The 21,419-nt window shown below is 40.0% G+C and overlaps 1 protein-coding gene across 3 annotated transcripts; it reads right to left on the bottom strand.

Moving 5' to 3' along the window:
- Positions 1 to 2,948: 2,948 nt before the first annotated feature.
- LOC122640528 lies at positions 2,949 to 20,850 on the bottom strand. Of its 3 annotated transcripts, none has more exons than XM_043833744.1 (5): positions 20,846 to 20,850; positions 4,471 to 4,589; positions 3,539 to 3,694; positions 3,186 to 3,302; positions 2,949 to 3,099 (listed from the first exon to the last, which is right to left on the bottom strand). In XM_043833744.1, the coding sequence occupies exons 2-5, from the start codon at positions 4,572 to 4,574 to the stop codon at positions 2,970 to 2,972; spliced, it is 507 nt and encodes a 168-aa protein (XP_043689679.1). In that variant the 5' UTR covers positions 4,575 to 4,589; positions 20,846 to 20,850; the 3' UTR covers positions 2,949 to 2,969. The 3 variants fall into 3 exon arrangements, with proteins under 3 accessions (XP_043689679.1, XP_043689680.1, XP_043689678.1); XM_043833745.1 differs by lacking the exon at positions 20,846 to 20,850 and adding an exon at positions 5,204 to 5,217; XM_043833743.1 differs by lacking the exon at positions 20,846 to 20,850 and adding an exon at positions 5,082 to 5,126.
- Positions 20,851 to 21,419: the final 569 nt, after the last annotated feature.

Here is a 21,419-nt window from a genome sequence, read left to right as displayed (position 1 = left end):
ACAATAACTATGAAATATGGTAGCCTGGTTTAGTTATATCTCTCTCTCTCTGTCCCCTTCCGGCTCTTTGTCTGGATTTGAATGGAAGGGTAAAAAATTCAGTTACATTTCAGACAAAGCAGCCGAATCAACACCCCACCCCTTTGCATATCACCGCCAGCCCCATCCCTTCGTTCTCCCACTGAAACCCTACCCCAACCCATCGACTATCATTGAAACCCTAATCCCATCCCATCGACCACCACTGAAACCCTTCCCAACATCCACTGTGAATCACAAAACCATCCACTGCCCCACTCTGATCTCAATCGAACCCCTTCCTACGGTTCCGCCAGAACCCCAAAAAAAGATGAAGAAGATAGAGCGAGAGACCACGAAACAAACGTCATAGGATAACCAGAGGCGGTGTACTTCTTACCCGCCACCAACCTCCTCCTCGTCTCCCATCCCCGGCGAAGGGTAGCATTGTAATTTAATCTCTGTTGTTTTAGTACAAGGGTTAAATAGTCTTTTCGAAATAATATCTAACAGCAGGTTAACACCGTAAGCTGGAGGGGGTCAAAATGTCAGGAGGGAAAACCATGGGGAGGAACGTGTAATTAGGGTAAAGTACAGGGGAGGGAGATGTAATTTTCCCTATAAATAATGAAGTGGGTAGAAAGATACATCCTTCACCCATCTCCTTCCTCTTATCCAATTTTCAGATCCATTTTTTCTAATGTTAAAAGAAATAGCGAGAATTATACTGGAACAAAAGAAAGGGAGAAAGGGACATGGGTTTATTGAGATTTTCGCTCCCAGTTCTGTTCAAAGAAAAAGAAAACCTAAATCGCAACCCTACCCCACTTCCTTCTTTCGCATACATCCACCATCTTCTATTCCACTTTCTCAGCAGAACTCAGAAGTAAGATCCACCTTCCCTTTGTTTTTCCACAAGCAAAACACCCCCTCACAAGAGTTCTGCCAATAAAAAAACCGAGAGCGGGAGACGGAAAAAGAAAACAAAAAGAAGAAGACAGCAGAGAGAGTGAGAGGCATCGAATCAGAGAAAAAAAAGGAAGAGGAAAGGATACTGAAAAAAGAGAGTGAGAGAACCGAGAGCGGGAGACAGAGAAGGGAAAAAAAACAATACTGCAAAAAGAGTGAGGAAGAAGATAGCATACTGAAAAAAGAGAGTGAGAGAAGAGAGAGCGGGAGACCAAAAAAAATATGAAAAGAAGAAGATAGCAGAGAGAGTGAAGGCATCGAATCAGGGAAAAAAGGAAGAAGAAAGCATACTGAGTTCCTTAGAAGTTGCAGTATCGTCATCATCATCCATTGCCGAAGTCGACTTCCACCCAAGTAGCCACTGTTTCCCTTTTTCTTTATATTATTTGTTATAACAGTTTGTGATTTTACACTCTTAACCCTAGAATCAGGACATTACAACATGTTCTAATTAAAGAGCGCTCTAAAATAGTGTCTACAATTTCAATTTCAAAATTGAAAGGGCTTCTAACACATTTCAGATTTTCTCTTTCATCTCACTGAAATAAGGTGTAAAAATCAAACCCAGCAATTTCAGAAATCAAAATAACCTCATGAAATTGAAATAGAAATCAAACCAAAACAGCCCTTGCTCTTCATACCGGTCAGTTTTTTTACAATTATTTACGCCTAGTGGCACCCCTGTTTTCTGTTCAGTTTTTTAGCTTTCTTAAATTAGTCATATCTCTCTCTATAGTGATTAGTTTTCCTTCAATTTGATACTTAATTTTGATACCATGATTTTGTAAACTCAGTAAGTAGATTGTTGAGATGCTTAGAAGGCAGCAATAGGTAGAACTAGGAAATAAAAGGAAACAACGCAGGTAATATGTTTTTTTCTTTTACTAAACCTGAACAGAATGTGAAAGATAACAAGCAAGACTAGGGCATATCAAGTATTACCTACTTTATTTTCCTTTTATACACAGTTATCAACCAAACCTAGGCACCTCCTTCGGTTGCCTTGTCAACTTGACAACTATGGTCAAAATGAACAAAATGTTACACCTTCATATAAAATATTAAATTTTGAGGCGAAATTGGGAAAATGACTAAAAATTTCTTTAACTTAAAAAAGTTAGGAGATTCAAACCTCTCCCAAACTTATTTTTAATAAGCTCCCACAATGAGTTTGGAAACAGATACAAGGATCATTAGAAACACTTGGGTTGAAACTTTAAGAAAGATGTCAGCCCCTAGAACTTATGATCTTTGCTCCAATTTTAAATGTCCAACTTTTTTTAAACTCATTTCCGTAGGAAAAAATTAGATTGAATTGGATTTGTTAGCCCTTTAAATTATATATTAATTTTTTAACCACATTAGGCTCATGAAAATGTATGGATATTAGTAGGAATAGCGTACTTGATGCCAAAATATTAACTATGTGCGCAATAACTGATACAGGTGAAAGGGCAGAATACATGCACTACACACCAGCAAAATATCGTGAGAAACCAAACTACCATTTTGGGTGGTTATCTTTTATATACAATCATCCATACATGTGTATTTATGCTTAAAAAGGTATTCACTAAAGTTTATTGCAAAATTCTAAGTATTTCCCTAATTTCCTCACATTTCTATAAGTTTAACATTATTTTGACCAGAAATTAAGTTTCAATATAAAGTGAAATGACTTGTCCAATAAAAATCTCAGCCTTGAAAAATCCAGCAGCCTGAATAGCAACTTAAATCCATTCCTATGACACAATAGTTGATTCCTGCACAAAACCAGGGGGAAAAGAAGCAACTCTCTTATGGCCTATTTGACTTCGTCAAAGATTGTGTATTCGGTATGCCCATAAGGTGTTGGTCCAAATGTCAAAATTCACCATTATTCAAACTATTAATTCACTCAACTTCAAGCTGGTAGCGTCACCCTTGACCATAATTTATTTAAAACATCTAGTTCCAAAAATTGCCTAAAAAGCATATCATATTTAAGACAAAGAATAAAAGTATAATCCCATCATATGCAGGCTTACCACCCAGGGTGTCCGCCGATGACCAGTCAAAACCTTTAAACAGCTTCCAGTTTGGCAATCAATAATTTTTACAGTGTGGTCACCACTGCACAGAGACCGCATTTGTAAAGTTAATAGAAGACTTTTTCTGCCTGATCAATGATAGAAATACAACAAGAGACACCGTCTTACTGTGTAGAAGCAAGCGTTCTTCCATCTGGACTAAAGGCTGCAGCAATAGTCGACCTAGGAGGAGGAACCAGTGGACAGTACTTGGCTGATAAATGCCGCAATGACTCTGCTTCAACCCTGAAAATAATGATAAATATTCCAAATAAGAAACATTAGTTGTAAAACCACAAATTCAAACCCAGCCCGACTCACCACAAAGCAACGTTTTTCCATTCACAAGTTACCAAATAGTAACCCAAGACTAATTTTGTAACCCAAACTAGGAAAAGAGAAGCAAAATAACCACAAGTTCCCCTGACTTTATACATATGAGAAAAATGTTAACACCATAAAACTGAAGCCATAGCCTTTACCATGAAACAAGACTAAGTTTTGCATCAGTAGATTCGCACTTTGGCCATAAGAAATCAATGCTGCATTTAGAAGTTTCTCCCCACAGTCTTCTTGATGAGTGTTTGGCACGTGGAGAAATCTCCCTCCATGCTAACAACCGACAGACATTATAACCACTGCAAAAGAGGTGCATGCATTTCAACAAAATTAACAATTATTATACAAAAGCATACAGAAAAGTAATTCATACGTATTAGAGCATTAGATCAACAGAACTTGACTATGTCTAACCATCAAAGTAATGTAAAAATCACCACACATCAATAATCATCATGTGTAGAATGAATTGGGTAATGTAAAGCTCATTAGCTAGTTGGTCACGCAAACTTATCATACTGACCCTTTCAAGAACCAGAGAGCCAGGTTCAAACTTCGGTCATCACACCGTTCTGCCAAAACTACAAGAACTGAAAGTGAAAATTTACTGCAAGCCACTGAAACGTGATAACAGATCACGTTTGTGGCAGTCTAAATTTAGAAGATGCTTAACTTCTAGTTTCGATGAAAAACAAACAAACTCTTCACATTTGCAATTTGCCACTCTACAGTAGCATAATCTGAGACACACAATGATGGAGGATAAATAAAGTAGGTTTAGCGAAAAACACAATCAAAAGAATACTTAAGTTCAGCTTAAATTGAATGTCGGACAAAAATCATAATCAGCAGAACAATTTACAAGCAATATAAAGGTAAAGTTAATATTACTAAAACTGCATTAATTGCTTAAAAATAAAAGCCCCAAGAAATGATACCATAAATACCAAGAGAGTCTATGAAACATAAATCTATTATTACAAGAGCGTACGAGGAAAAAAGTCATAAATAACTACCAGAAAGTATAAAAGAGAAACTATTGAACCTAACAAGAGAGTACTGAAAGGACTCTCACTTATACGATGAGGTAGAGCAACCGGGAACCTGAGGAAGTACAGTATGTGAAGAGGGTGAAGCAGACGTTGAGGGAGAATTCCCATCATCTAACCAGGACCGCATCGTTTCCTCAAGCTCCTACAACAAACATAAACAAATGATAATCCCGAACTGAAAGAAAATTTAACTTCCACAAGAGCTCCTCCGTTAAGAACATTCGCATATAAAACAGTAGAATATCCAAAGTAAATGCATCACCCAACGGAGAAAACCCATACCTCATTAAACCAAAAGATAACTCAACAATATTAAGCACCCATCAATTGGATTGATACTCATTTGCATAATTGGCTTAGTCCAGTAATGAACGGAAAACAACTACTAAATGAAATCAGCCAACTAACAGGAAACATCAATTCTTAGGTTTTATTTTTTGGGGGGTGCACGTTGATTCGATTAAGTGTATCAACATGGCCGGGTGCGGCATTTCTCTCGCCTATTGACAGGGAAATATCGAACAGAGTATTGGAAATTTGGAATGAAGTAAATTACAGTACGGCAAAAAGGGTAGGCGGGGAAGAACAAAAAACCAATACCGAGACGAAATCATGGTGAAAAAATATATCAAACCTTCCTTGGATTAATAATCAGCCCCATAAAGGATGAATTGGAACATAAACATGATCCATTCGACACCTCTTAGAGAAGGATTTGAACTTTGTGGAATATAAAAACAATTAAAAAAATTTGACCTTTTAACATCAATTGGATCCCAGGCCCCCAGAAGCTCCTAGAGTATTGGCAAATAATAAACGGGCCACCAGCCTCTGCAATTCTTTCTTCCTCGCATTTTTTCTCACACATCACATCCTGGATTTGTCAGCAATGTGTTCATTGCGAACGGCGAAACCAGAAACCCTCTGCGGCTATGCCTGTAGAAATGACCCTTTCGATGATGTGTCCGCCTTTTTGAGAAGTCTGATGTCATGTTATGTTAAAAATATTACAAATGCCTTTTTTTCTTTATTTATTAGAGCCTTTCTTCTTTGATTTGAGATCTTCATATGGTTTACCGAAAAAATAAAAATAAAAACAAAAGGCAATAGTTTTCGTGCACGGCCTGCATTGAGTACAGTTGGAAGGCCCCCTACAAGACAAGCTCGATGGGGGGAAATACCCGTGCATGAGTCTTGTCGCCAAAAAAAAATTCTCCATATTGAGTTTTCGAATGTACTCTACAACAAAACTTGTTGATTTGAAATCTTTTAATTTAATTCGGAATATCGGAGGGATTGAGCAATAAGACATCAATGATGAATTCACTAAAAGGGCCCGTTTTATTTGAGATCTTCCTACTGGGTTTTCGAAGGCTTGTTTGGTTGCATTCTAGGGAATGTTCCTGTTCATGTGTTACATAGAAATGAAATAGGAACGAAAACGTATTTGGTAAATAGGGTGTGTTCTTCTGTTCTAGCGAAACGAACTAGAAGAAAGAACAGCTTTAGAACATGAATGACAGAACAACAATTTGTGTTCAGTCTGTTCTGGAGGACCGGAACAGAGTCGAAAGAATAACTAAAAAGAAAATTTCCTCTCATTCCCATTAAAAACACTCAACCTTACAAATTCTTGCAAACTTTCTCCCCAACACGGAAGCTCTGCTCTCATTGTCTACCTTCCTCGCGATAACTGAGCTCCCATCGTCTTCCTTTGGATATTTTGACATTTGAAGTGTGTCCATCAACAATTAAAATTTTCATTATGTGTAATTGTTAAATTTTGTGCAACAGCCAGATAGTACCGTTATTTGTTCTCAACTATGGACAGACTTGGGCAATTTGTTCTAGGGTTGTCGTATGTATATTTCCCCAATAAGGTTTAGTTGGAAGTACACGTACAGGCACTTTAATGTGTTGAACACTGATCCATTTGAAATTCTTGAACGGTTCACCATTGGTTGTGTTTGGCAACAGGAATTTCCGGTAGTTATATTTCCCATACCTGAGAAGCACTTACTGTCAAATTTGGGCTTTGTGCGTTTATGGTGTGGCAATGGTTGATGTCTACCGACAAGAGAGACTGCACACTCGACACTCGGTGTACACAATATAAATGGTGATGCAGGGTGACACTCAATAAGGTTTCCACTACCCGTTTAGGGACATCCAAGTTTGAGTGTTGTTGAACTGTGATTGGTCAAAATCTGGCCCCATACTTGTTTTTGTAAAGAGCTTGGAAAAGTGTTATTTTTTATTATATTAAACAAATTTTATTCGAAAAGTATTATTTTTTATTATATTAATCAAATTTTATTTGAAAAGTGTTTTCAAACGTTTTTGTGCCCAGTCACAGCTCATGACAATCCTATATTTACATACAATGACTTTATTACATGGCAGTGATTTTGTTCAATGTTTTTCTATGTTCATTGTGGGTGTTAATGATGTGGGCGATAAAGTGGTAATGAAACCCACTACCATTGGGGGGTTTTCAAGTTACGCAATTTGTAGTGTCGTCCTAATGTAGTCCTAGACAGGATGGGATCTTACTAGGAGCCAGGTGAATAGAAGTTCTGAACCGATAATCGATTGGGCAGAATTGGATAGTTTAGGGCAAAACTAAGGTTAATGCTAGGGTAAAGGGTGAGTGTTATATATAATAATGATGGGCAGGTCTAAAGGAAGCCAATGGTATAAATTTTAATAGGTTTAAACAAAATTTGAAATTCCAAAAATTTTAGGGTTAGGGTTTCGGGTTTTGGGTTTTAGAATTTAGGTTGAAATTAGGGTTTAGGATGGGATTTTAGGCCAGGGCTTTAGGTCGAGTGTCGAGAGCAGAGTAGGGATGATTCAGTTGGGGTATGGGCAGATTTGGATGGCTAGAAGTGGTTGATCTGTAATTTATGGTTTGGGCTTTAATTGAGGTGGAGGGGGATTTAGGTTTAAGAGCTAAGATGGGCTTGGGGTTAAAGTCGAGCGAAGGGAATGAGGTAATGTTGCTGTGGTTGAATTTTGGAAGAAAACTGATGGTAGAATTGGGCAGGACAGCTTAGTGAATATTTAGGGTTTACAGGGATCGATCAGGGTTAAGTGGAGAATGAAGAAGAAGAAGGTAATTACAGGAAAACAAAAAGAACTTACTAGATTTGCAGAAAAAAGAAGCAGTAGCTTGAAACAGCTTGGAGAGTGATTGAAGAAGACCTCCCGATCATGAACAGATGCAAGGAGTCACTAGAATCCATCAGCCCTTCACTTTGAGATCCACAACGCAGCACTCACGACTGGAGTAGAGCAAGAGCAGCAAAGGCAGCAAAATAAATCGATTTTATTTTTCAAAACTAAACTGTGGGGGAGCCTCCCATGATTCTGTTTATTTAAAATAAGGCCATAAGCCCAATTCCTAATACAATCTAAACTCTTCTCTCTTCCAAAATCGTGGAAGGAGTGTGAATTAATTAAAACAACTCAAAGTTAAAGACATAATCTTATCAACTTAAAACACTTTAAAATAACTGAGATGCCTAAGTAACCAATAGGATATAAGATCCTACTAGCCAACGGGTGTTGGGGTATTCTAACCCCACCTCCATAAGTGTTTTGATGATAACAAACATGTAGACAAGGTTGTGTGTGTGGCCTTGTGTGTGTCTCTATGACAACAAAAAAATAAGATGAGGAACTTGAAGACACAAAGTAAGAGAAGATAATAAAGAGAAGTTCAAGAACTAACCATTGAAGGTCAAGACCATGAAGGCATGACAAAGCTTGACAAGCGTAGAAGACATCAAAAGAGCTTTTGAAGGTTCAAGAATGACATGTGAAGCAAGAAAGACAAAGATGCTCGTGTGCACTCTTAGAACACTCATTGCATACTTGTACTTGCATTAATAAGCACTTGCATCACTTAGAGACCTTAGGAGGTTATAAATGAACCCCTCCATGACCCTTAAATATGACCGAATTGGTTTGAAAAAGACCCGGACCAATCCCCTCAGTCAAACGGTCGGAATCAAGTCTTGACTGTGATCCGGTCTGAGCATCCGGTCGACCGGATTTCAGTACATGCATAGGCTGGATTGGGCAGCAGCTTCTTGGGTACGTTCCCATTGATGATCCGGTCGACCGGATCGAGTGGGACGATGATCCGGTCGACCAGACATCGACCGGATGGCCCTATTGCCCTCCAACGGCTAGTTTTTAACGGCTAGGATCTGGTCGACCGGATCAATCTTCAGGTCGGCCGGATTGGTAAAAATAGAGCCATTAGAGCATTTTCTGCACATGTTTCTTAGACCATTAATGAGCCTATAAATAGAGAACATGTCAGTCCTTTTCACCCATCAACTACAGTCCAAAATCCTACTTTTGAGAAAGCTGAAAAGTGATTATTGCTCTCTAATTGAAGTCTTGTCCGCATTATTCAAAAATTGACTTCAAAGGCTAAAGAATCTTCCTAAGCTCACACTCTTAACTCTTACAAGAAGATCTTCATTGTGCAAGCATACATTCGCATCATTTGGCACTTGCAAGGAGTACACATCACACTCCTTGCCTAGGTATTTTTACCTTTATTTCTCTTGTATTTAGTTTATGCTTTTAGGTTTATAAAGCATTGGTTGCATTGGCCTAGACTGTACTTAGGTATTGCAAGGATTCTCTTGTCCTTATAAGATTCGAATTCTCTTATCTTTAAAAGATTGAGATCCTCTTATCCCGTGTAAAAAGATTGTAAAGGTGTTCTTCCCACCTACTGTACTGAAAGGAAGAAACTAGTGAATTCTCTCAAGGTTGAGAGGAGTGGATGCAGGCTAAGTTTAGCCGAACCACTATAAATTCTTTCTGTCCTCTATTTGCGCACTCTCTCTCTCTATCTTATTTATTTTTCAAAGAAATTTTAAAAAGGACATAAATTCACTAGTGATAACCTATTCACCCCCCTCTAGGTTATCCAACAACAGGAACACTTCACTTAAATTAGACCAATCGGATGCAACCAATTTGAACCAGTTCAATTAAAAACACAAAAATAAAACTAAGTATAGAACTAATCTAAGTATAAACTATACTATGGCTCCTACAATGACCGTATGCTTAGGGTGGCTTCTTCAACTCTAGGAGGCTTGGATCTACATCACGTCCTTTAGTGCAATTAAGAACAACTTAAAGGCCACCCCTAGTATCACAACACTTGGCGCGATATATTCTGTTAGATTGGAAAATTCTTACCATAACCATGCTTTTCTTGGCCTTTTAGGTTCAAGTAATACAATCTTTTTATACCTCATAAAATGTCTATGGGGACCTCAAATTGGATTAGGCCTTATAAAACATAAAGTTCTTAAAAAACGCAATGCAATTAGGGTTTCATTATATATATCGAGTTGGGCATAGAATAAAGATCTTCTGACTTCATAATATATACAATTAGGGTTTCCTACAACATGAAAGAAGGCATCATCCCATCCCAGTCTTCTTTCACCCCTTGCTCTCTTCTCCTCTCCCGATCAAAGCCAAATAGAGTCGATGACACAATAGTTAACAACCTGAGATCCAATGGTAAAAATATGTGTTCTATCATGATCTTCTCATTAATGATCAAAATACCTTCGGTCGAATCAAAGGTTTTACAGAAAACCACTTTTAACGAAGAATCTTAAATTCTCTAAAACAGACAAAAGTATCCTAAGGTTACAAAAAATTCCACAAGAAAATATCTCGACGTTTCATAAAAATGTCTAAAATATAACAAGCATTTCTAGAATGACTAAAATATCCTAATTTTTTTGCTAAAATGAGATAACTTTCCTAAGTTCTCCCAAAACGACAAAAAAAAATTAACATCTGTAATAATTACCAATTTCAAAAACAATAAACATATCGAACTTTCCAATAATGTCTAAAATATGCCAAGCTTTTCTAAAATGATCAATCCTAAAAATTTTTAAATTAACCAAAATATGGTAAACTCTTCCAAAAGGATTTTTAAAAAATGTCCTTAATTTGCATAAAATATAAATTAAATATTTTACCCCAAGGGGTCAGCTCAGTTGGCAAAAGACTAACTCCTCAAATAAGAGGTCATGAGTTCAAACCACCCTGGGGCCTATCCCCATCCCCTAATTCCGCCCACCCTCTATTATACAAACTCTTAATCCCAAAATTTATATATTTTATGTTTTCCAAAAACAACAAAAATAAATACAGATTATAAAGAATTATTAAAATATCCCAAGTTTTTCCAAAACGACAAAAAATATCGTAAGTATAGAAACATAATTCACTACTTTCGGTTTTTGTATAGGAAATTGTTATTATTTCGTGGTTGGTAACTTCTCTTTCTATGACGGGCTAGTCCCAATTCATATCAATTTGTTAGGAAGCCAGTTTCGCCAAAACCTAGCAATTATAAGAATTCAAGATAAGAAGTCTAAATTCATGTGCAATTACACTTGCTACTCGCTCCAACTAAAATCAAGACTAGACTCAATCCCTCTTAGACTTGACATAAGAAACCAAAGACTTAATCAGCAAAGAATGGGTTGCTGATATAACCCATCAATTGAGCTTTATAACACTAACCATGATAACTTAAGCCCACACAATTATTTTCCTACAGATCCAGTTCAACATGCATCCAATGATGGGTTATAAAGCCTAATATATATACTATAAATGGCAAATGCAAGTAATGGAAATGCTAGGCATGCGATATACAAACAAAAGATGAAACCATAATTATACAGTTTTGAAGGGGGGAAAAATCAAACGATATAACTTCTTGAGCAACATACCAGAAGGTGTTACATTGAACTTGTTACTTGCATCTTAAATCAGTGACAAAATGACAGAAATGTGGACGGATGTCATTTCTTCCTCTTCACATGTTGTCTCCCAACAATAACCTGAATAAGAAATGCTTAAACATCATGCTTACTTTCTATCTTTTCGTCATACTAATTGCATTCACCGTTTATTATGTAAAACAGTATCAAATTAAGACACGCACAAAACAACAACCATATACCTCAAGACTTTAAAAATGTCATTGATCAACTTGGCAATATGTTTTGTCGTAGATGCTCCTCCGAGTCCTTCAAATTCCCCCATGATTACGCAATATCCTACACCCTCTCTCCTGCCAAATCAGATTTTACCAAATATTATCCATCACACAAATCTACTAGAACTATCATTCTGATCCAAACCTCAGCCTAAGATACTAGATTCTTCTCAACTTATTCAGGTCAGTTATATTATCAAGTTCAGCCATCAAACTCTATGCAAAGTCATATTTGTTGCAATCCCCAAGCCATCCATGCCTTATCATACCTCCCCCCCACCCCCAACAAAAACAATACTTTTGGACCACCCTTTATGATGCAGATTCCTCAACTGGCCAGAAAAAGAACCAAGGAGAATCGAGCCAACCTCAAGTGGACCAGAAATGGACCAGCTCGAGCCAGCAAGCAGACCCCCTAGAAGATATTCCTTGCTGCCCACGATTTTGACAGGAAATCTGGTCTTTGACAAGCCAATCTTTTTTTGGATGAATAAGAAATTCATTACCAAAGAGAAAGAGAAATTACATGGCCCCTACAGGGGAGCAACAAAACAAAAAATCAGAGTCCAGCCCTTAGAGATTAGGGGCCGGATCAACAACAGAAACAGAAGTGAGACCCCAGGAATCAACAATGCGCCTGTTCCTTGGGGAGTAAATACAAGAAAAAGGAGGAGCTGAGGCTAATTTGGCCTTAATTTCAAAAGAAATGGATTCCCAAATCTGCTGATACGAGCGGGAGTTGGAGGTCCATTTCAAGATATTACGCTCCATCCAAATATGATTAAGCGTAGCACAAAAAGCTAGCTTCCCAACAGAGTTGCAGATAGAAGAGCCTGCAAAAGTCATATCGATCCAAGTCCATTCGCGGGAGAACGGCAAAATTCTGCGACAGGCAGGCCAGCATTTGAGCAGGACTCCTTTCCAGATTGCTTTGGCAATTTGGCACTCGAAGAAGAGATGGTCGGTGTCTTACTCATTGTTCCAGCAAAGGCAGCAAGACGGAGAGACTTGGATGTGGCGGTGCCGAAGGAAGGCCTTGGAAGGCAGTTGGAAAATATCCTCCAAGCGGTGAAGCAATATCGAGGGATGTGATGCTTGAACCAAACAAACTTTCTCCAAGGAACAAGCGGACCCTTGAGGCGAATAATATCCCAAGCTGAATTTGAGGAGAAGGAACTAGAGCTGCTAGCTTTCCACAAAACACAATCACCTCTGTTCGAGAGCCTTCGGGGAATGGAAGCAAGATCATTCCAAATGAGAGTAAGGTCCTGGGAGGCAATGGAGGAGGAGACCAGCCAGCTGGGCCTAAGATATCAGCAACCAAGGAGAGTCTGTGGAGGTCAGAAGCATAAATGGTACGAGGAGATATCATGTTGATGAGGATCCCCTTAGGGTGCCAGTGGTCGAGCCAAAGATAAGTAGAGAGACCATCTCCAATCTGAGTTTTGATACTGTGGAGAACCAAATGACGGGAGTACAAGACCCTGCCCCAGATCCAAGAAGAGTCAGAGGTAGCAGAAGCTAACCAGATGGAATCCTAACGGAGAAGATTCGAGTAAATCCAATCGACCCAGATGCTCTTCTGTTTAGAGACAATTTTCCATATGAGCTTGATGATCCCTGCAGAATTTGCCTCTTTGATTCTTCTAATGCCCAGACCTCCTTCCTTTTTAAGAAGACATAGGCTGCCCAGCTAAGAGGGTGAAGGAATCTGGAAGACTCCTTACCCTTCCAAGGAAAGGAGGCAAAGAGAGATCCCAAGGATTTGAATTGTAGCTTGGGGAAGACCATAGATGCTTGACCAGTAGATATAAGAAGATTCCAGAACTGAATGAATAAGGACCAACCTGCATGCATAGGAGAGAAGCTTGCCTTTCCATAACTGGAGCCTTTTGCGGATAAGATCAAGCATCGGGGTGCAGTGATGAGCCGTAAGCCTAGAAGGAATAAGGGGGAGGCCCAGGTACTTGACAGGGAGATGACCCTCTTGGAAGCCTGATCGCTGGAGGAGAGCCACTTTGAGAGTGTCCGAGAGTCCTGCTAAGAAAAGCAAGGACTTTGCAGGATTGAGGCCTAGGCCGGACATCTCATGGAAGTGCTGAAGACAAAGCAAGGAGGCTTCAAGGGAAGCCAGAGACGCCTTGGAGAAAATCATTAGATCACCAGCGAAAGTCAGATGAGTAAGCTTGAGGCCTTCACATTTTGGCAGAGGAGGAATGAGCCGCAAATCCGTGGTAATTTGGATTTTCCTGGAGAGGACTTCCAAAGCCAAAGTGAACAAGTAAGGGGATAAAGGACACCCCTGCCGAATACCAACACTAGCTTCAAAGAACCTCACCAAACTGCCATTGATCAAGACAAGCCAATCTTAGTAGTACTTGGTCACTAAATTTATTAGTTTATTTTAGTTATCGTTGCATGTGGCTGAACTATAAAGCCCAGTAGTTTTTAAATTTAGTTAGTCTCTATTTTCCATAAGTTTCTATTGTCATTAGTAACTAGGTTTAGTAGTTACTATTTTTTTACTTGCTAATTTTATAAGCTAGCCTACTTCATTAAATAGGCAGCCCTTTTGGTAATAGTTAGACAATGAATAATTGAATGAAGTTTTGAGGCATCCATGCACCCAATTATGGAAGAAAATCCTTGTTTCAACAGCTGGAATAGATGTGAGTGAGAGACCCAGGGCTGAGAAAACCCATCCCCGTACCTCCTCCTTCTTTGTCGTGTTTTGATCTACATCAACTCTCCCTCCTCTTAGAAAATTGACCTCGAATTTTGAAGATAGTAGAAATAAGCTTGGTGTGGTTGATGTCAAGTTTCTGTCCGAACAAATATTCTTGCAGCTTCTAGGAATATTACCACCAAGTCAAATATGGGGCTGTGATATTGTTCATGTGAACAGTAACATGACCAGTGTTTTGGCCTCTTCTCCTTCTAGAAAGGTTGCAAACTTATAGAGTTTCAATTTTAGTTTCTCGCTTGTAATCCAAGTCTTATTCTTATAAGGGGCTTGCAATTTAATTTTTTCTAATTTTGTTGGGCTTAATACTTGAGCATATATTTTGTAATCTGATGATAGAGGCACCCCACGAATTCATGAAGTTGCTTAGATTGCTTTGTGCAAGTTTTGTTTATCCCATTGAGAAGATGAAGGGCTGAGAGGCCTGGCTGAAAGAGCCAAAACCTTATGGCTGAGAGAGCCGAATCTCTCTAACCCCTCTTTTCTATCTTCTTCTACTATCCTACTCGATCTTCCCAATAGTGCTGCTGCTGCCTGTGAGTGCTACAACTGCTGGAGTGCATCTTGAAGACTAGAATCAAGTCCCCTCCCAGGTCCAGATCTGCTGCTTCCGCATCAAGCCAAAGCAGGACATTGATTACCCCACGGGTCTGCTGTTCTGCCCAAATTTCTCCACCAACTCTGAATATCGATATCTCTGCAACAAGAGCTCATATTCAGCAGAGGTTAGGAGGGCTGAATCCATTCCAAATCTCAGCAATCAACCATCACAACAGGCTGAAATTTGGATCACAAGACCTACCCAGCCCCTACTCCACTCGATCCAAGTTTGATCCCAACCTGCTGGCTGGTTTGGTTTCTACACTCAATTCCCTACCTTCTATTTTGGTGGTCTATCACTACTGGTGTTTCTGGCCATTCAAATTGGTCCAAATTTAGTGGCTTACTTGGACATGCCTAGACCAGTAATCGACCTTAATATTAGCCCCTTTACTTGGCTGAATCCTGAGCTCCAGCACAAGCCCTAAATCAGGGTATATTGTTTGTTGACTAGTTTGGATTATTGTAGATTTATTTGGGGCTAGGTTAATCCTAATCTAGTCTTCCATCACTTTGTTAATGTGACACCTCAAAAATGTTTTGACCTAAATCCAATGAGGGAACCTACATTGCTTATTAACCTGCCAAAGTATAAAATACAATCAAGAAAACAAACTATCGCATTTCCCTGATAATTATTTTGAAACACCTGAATATGTAAATCCAATCTTCAAGTAAACAAGGAAGAATATTGTCTTCAAACAGCCTTCATCCCTGGCAGGAATATCTCGGCCAACATCCTTTTATGCAATGATTTAATTCGAGGACTTGATCGGAAAAATCACTCTCCCTCCTTCCTCTTGAAGATTGACATTCACAAGGCCTTTGACTCTCTAAGGTGGGAATTTATTACTCAGGTGATGACTAAGATGGGATTCCCTCTGCCTTTTGTAAATTGGGTTAGCTCTTGCATTTCTTCCCCCAAGTTCTCAATTCTAGTCAATGGTAGCCCAACGGGTTATTTTGGTGCTTCTGTGGGGATTCGCCAAGGCTGCCCTCTATCTCCCTACCTGTTCACCTTGGCTTTGGAAGTCCTATCCAGAGAGATTCAGATTTGTACTGATCAGCAGATTATTTTGCCAATGCCCAAGTGTAAAGCCATTAAGCTCACTCATCTGGCCTTTGCAGACGATCTGATGATATTCTCAAAGGCCACAGTCACCTCTCTTCAGTGCATTTTAAGTTGCCTTCAGCATTTCCATGAGTGCTCGGGTCTCCGCATCAACCCCTCAAAGTCTCTTATATTTTTGGCTGGAGTCTCAGAGGTTCTGAAAACAGCTCTTCTTGCCAGATCTGGCTTCCTAGAGGGCAAGCTTCCAGTCAAGTACTTGGGTATTCCTCTGATCCCGGCCAGGCTTACTGCTCACCATTGCACTCCTATGCTTGATTTGATCAGGAAAAGGCTTCAACTTTGGAAAAGCAAACTTCTCTCCTATGCAGGCAGGTTAATCCTTATCAAATCAGTATTGGAGTCATCTTATATCTATTGGTCTGGGATTTATGGGCTACCTCAGGCCACCATCAAGTCCTTGGAAACTCTCATGGCCTCCTTTCTCTGGAAGGGCAATGATTCCTCTAGATTTCTCCATCCCCTAAGCTGGGCCGCTGTGTGTCTCCCTAAGACGGAAGGTGGGCTGGGCATCCGAAGAATCAAAGAGGTGAACACTGCGGGTATCATCAAGCTTATTTGGAAGATTGCTTCCAAGAAGAAAAGCATCTGGGTTGACTGGATATATTCGGGTCCTCTTCGAAATGACTCTATCTGGACGGCTTCCCCTTCCTCTGATGCTTCTTGGGTCTGGCGCAAAATTCTTGCTAGCCGACACCTTGTGCTTCGGGTCATTCGGTCCCAGGTTGGTAATGGTCTCTCTACTTACCTTTGGCTGGACAATTGGCATCCTTCGGGGATTCTTCTCCATCAGCTCACTCCCCACTCCATTTATGCAATGGGTCTTCACAGGCTCTCTTTGGTTGCTGATATTCTTGATCAGCATGGCTGGGCTCCCCCACCCTCTGGCAACTCTCTTAGCCTTATTTGGAGTGAGCTCCCCTCCATTCCAAGAAGGCCTACTGCCCGAGGAGATTGTGTTCTTTGGATAACAAACAGATCTGGTCTCTTCTCTTCTAAGGAAGCTTGGAATTACATTCGTTTGAAAGGCCAGCTGGTACCTTGGCGCAAGCTTCTTTGGTTCAAGCACCACATTCCTCACCACTATTTTACAGCTTGGAGGGTTTTCAACAACTGTCTCCCAACCCAGGCTTTTCTTCGAAGCCACCAGATCCAAGTCTCTTCTGCTTGCTGCCTATGCTGGAACAATGCTGAAGAATTGAGTCATCTTTTCTTTGAGTACCCTACCGCTACTGCTATTTGGAAAGGCATCCTCCTCAAGTGCTGGAGGGTCCGTAGAAGAATTCTCCCCTTCTCTAGAGAGTGGATTTGGGTTGATATGACCTTCGCTGGCTACTCTATTTGTGATGTGGTAGGGAGGTTGGCTTTCTGTGCCACTATCAACCATATTTGGATGGAGCGTAATATCAAGAAATGGACCTCCAATTCTCGTCCTTACCAAAAGATTTGGGATTCCATTTCCTTTGAGATTAAAGCAAAGTTATCTCTTGTCCCCCCCCCTCTAGTTGTTTAGACTCCCCAAGGAACAGGTTCATTGTTGACTCCTGGGGCCTCTCTAATGTTTCTCTTGTTTCTTCAGCCTCTCCTAGCTAAGGCTTTGGCTGTTTGTGTTTTTCTTGCCCCTAGGGGCCCTCTGTAATTCTTTTCTTCTCTTCAGTAATGATATTATTTATTCACCCAAAAAAAAAATATTGTCTTCAATTCCCTATCCAAGTGATGTTTTGCAGCACAGTTATCAACGCGTCAAGGCGACCAAAGAGTTGGAGAGGGTCCACTTATCAAGGAGGCACCAACAAGGCAGCAAGGCGCCCAGGGAAGCTGGACGCATAGGTGACGCCTTGATAACTATGTTTTGCAGACACAGCATCCTTTTGCAATTATTCATCCTTTCCCAGCTTATAGTATTCCACAGAAAAACAAGGCCACTGCTCCATAAATCTCCAATCTAGGCCTCTAAGTCTCCAAAGACATGTATGAACCATCCAAAACATTCAATAAACCAAAATTCTCCTAAATGTCCGACTGGTTTGAACACTAAGCACCATCTATATGGAACCATCCAAATATGGATCCTGTAATCACAAACCTAAACATAAAAAACCACACAGATAGGCAGTGTTCATGGAACAACAGCTGGATCATTTAAGTCTGGTGGCCCGAGGTCCAAACGTATAACTAACATGAATCAACATCATTTAAGTCAGCTGAGTTTTATATGTTTAGTCCAAGGCATTCAATTTACATTTGATTTACAATTTTACATATTCATAAACACTGACAAGTTATTTATGGAATTTTCAGCATATTATCAGCACAAGCATAACCTTGGACTGGATGATTCACTAATTGAAGCAACGGCATCAATGATGGAAAACTTGGTCCCTAAAGCAACTGACCAGTCAAAATGGAACAATGAGGTGAGAGTTGGTCCTTGGTTGTTACTTATTTATAGTAATTTACTATATTGTGTAATAATCCAAGGCGTGTTTGAAATGAGCATACATAAAGTACTTTAGGGATGCAACCAAAAGTTTTGGTAGTGTAGCCACAATGGATAGTAGACAAACCGGAGACCCTGATAGGTCCAATGCATTATGTGTCATCTTGTTTCCATTTAATTCCAGTACCTATAAATAATCTTAATATTTTAAACTTCTAATGCAAGCAAATGGTGGGTCCTTTGTCAGAACGATGCACCTCACTTAAGAAGGATAGTAATCAAGGTGCTCTCTCCAAACTTGTTCCACCTCCAGATGCACGTGCAACTGGAGTACATTCTCAACATCCACAGCAAGAAGCAAAACCGACTGGTTCACAAACCATTGGAGCAGTTGGTGCTTGTGCATTACAACACGAGATTGAGGATGCAGCACATACCCCAAGGTCTGGAGGGTAAAAACGTACCAATCAAGCTTGCCAATGTTTTCCAAATCGAATCAAATGATGAGGAGGATCCCCTATGGATCGAGGTGTGCCATTTATGGATCAGGTTAGGGTTAGGCCCAACCCCGAGATTGCTACTCAAATGGGTACTAAAGTTGACGAGTATATGTCATCTCACAAGGACCATGTGCATTTGAGTCTCAAGCTAGTGGGATTGACGATGAGAACCCTAAGTTATCATGTTTGGCTACTGCCACTGGTGATGATGGTGGTGAAGGTAATCGTGGTGATGGTGATGTTGATGGTGATGGTAGTTATGATGGTGATGGGGATGATGGGGTAGACAGGCGTATACGCAAGGGGTATCAATACCAAGAGCCTGAGCCTGAGCCTGAGCCTGACCCTATGCCCGAGTCAGTGCGGTTCACAAGAGAGACTCAGTACACCCATGCCACACAAGATGAGGAACTTGGTGGACTTGGCTACAGGAGAGGCACACAAAACCAATTCACACCATCAGCTGGGAGCAACAAGATAGCATGGAGGATACGATCAGGAGCTAGACTAACAATATTAGAGGCATGAGTATGGAGAGTGGTATTCATGGGGAGCAATGGCACACACCATCATCCATATATGGCACAGGGAGCACCAGTTCCGAATATAGTCATTAAATTGGATATGGTGAGTTTGGGGAGGCCAAATCTTCATCATCATTACCCGCTACCTATGAGTATGAGGGTAAGTCACACAGTGGGTCAGGTTTTATGGAAAGCATCTTTGGGATCCTAGCCCCTCACCATACATTTCGGTGCTAGCTCCGATTCCACGGACACCATCTAATAGCGGCCCAAAATCGGGTTCCTTGCATTTCAGAGATATATATAGCCTAGGTTAGGTACCTCCAGTACACTAATGATTCAACTTATAGGGGTGTTGTGTAGGACTTCGAGCTTTACTTCCAGCATAATTTGTTATGGCCAACGTTTGTGATTCAATCGGAGTAAAGCTTGATTCTGATGCAAACCCGAAAGGTTAAGCAAGCCAATATCGAATTTGGAAGCGGATTCTGATCAGAATCTAGTTTGAGGGGGTTATGGGAAGGCATGATGGAAGTTGATGGAGGGTGGCTGTAGAGAATGGATGATGGAGATGATGAGGATGATGATAGTTGAAGATGAAGATATATAGGCGGTAGACTAGAACCCCACTAGTTGCCCGACTGTCCGAGTCCCACCGAGGTCACGATCGAAGGAGTCCCACCTTGATCCCACTTGAGTCTCACAAGCAAAAATTCTCAAAGAGAATAATCTGTTTTGTTTTTTTTTTTTTCAAAATTTTGGGTTGCCTTTGAGAGCAGCCAGGACTTGCATCATATAGAGATGGAAATCCTGAAGACAATGCAATAACATTATAGAGACTCGTAGAATTCCAAAACCCTTTTGGAATTCCCCATACATAGCCAACAAATCCCAGACTTAGAAAATATCCCCAAAACCAAGAAAGTAGTTCCCAAGACATAGGAACTACAAACAAGATATAATGACTACTAAGAAGACTAAAAGAATAATTAATCCTACCTAGGAAAGTAAAGCCTACTACATTAATTAACCTAGGAACAAGAATATAAGCTACTACTAAGCCTAATCCCGTATGCCTTCCTTGTACCCACATTTTAGGCCCATTAAAGTGACCCATTACAAAGAAAACACATGGAATCAAAGGCCCAATGAATACATAACCCCACCCAAGGCTTATTTCCAATAAAATAATCCTATTATATGACTTATCTGCATCAATTCTCCCCTGCTTAATAAAAACTTGAACTCGAGTTCTGTAGACACAAGGAATAATCTTCATGTGATGAATGTCCTGCTTCAGCCCATAATAAAACTATGGTAGCTCACGGTAGTTAGGGATGTAGTCGATTAGTTATGGTCCATTATCCTCGAAAAAGTTAGGTGGAAAGACAAAATCCACATGCTCCACCTCTAAATCAATGTTGGCTTCAAAGGGAATAACCACGGGATCTTCATAAATTGTCACATCCACTACTTCGACCGTAGTGACAAACTCATCTACCACGATCTCACATTCTCACTGGCAAGTACATCAACCACTACAATGCAATTTCCTAAAATAGAATCTTGAGGCATGAACTTCTCAATGCAATCGTCGGTTGGTAGTTCATCAATCGACAGTCACTTCATTGCTTTCCATGGCGACATCTGTAGTGGATTCTTCAAGTACTTTTTCCATCTTGTCATCAGAATTTTAAGAGATTTTGTATGTTGGATCATCTGCTTAAGTTGTTGTACTATGTTGTTACACATAGCTCTAGTCTCTTGCAATTCCGAACGAAAAGTATCTACGATAGTAGAAGTTTCTTTTTCGACATGAAATACCGGCTGGTGGTAATCTTGTCGATGAGAGAGCTTGTTGTTGACACATTTTGGAAGATACTTGTTCTTCAACTCGTACTTCATCTCTTCCCAAGTGTGAGGCTCAGGTAGTCTAACTCTGAACCTCTCTTCACAGAATCTCAACCAAACTT

The sequence above is a fragment of the Telopea speciosissima genome, chromosome 9, assembly GCF_018873765.1.
Source record: "Telopea speciosissima isolate NSW1024214 ecotype Mountain lineage chromosome 9, Tspe_v1, whole genome shotgun sequence".
Lineage (NCBI taxonomy): Eukaryota > Viridiplantae > Streptophyta > Magnoliopsida > Proteales > Proteaceae > Telopea > Telopea speciosissima.
Note: the sequence above shows the minus strand (reverse complement) of the source record. Positions and strands in the feature narration are given on the sequence as shown.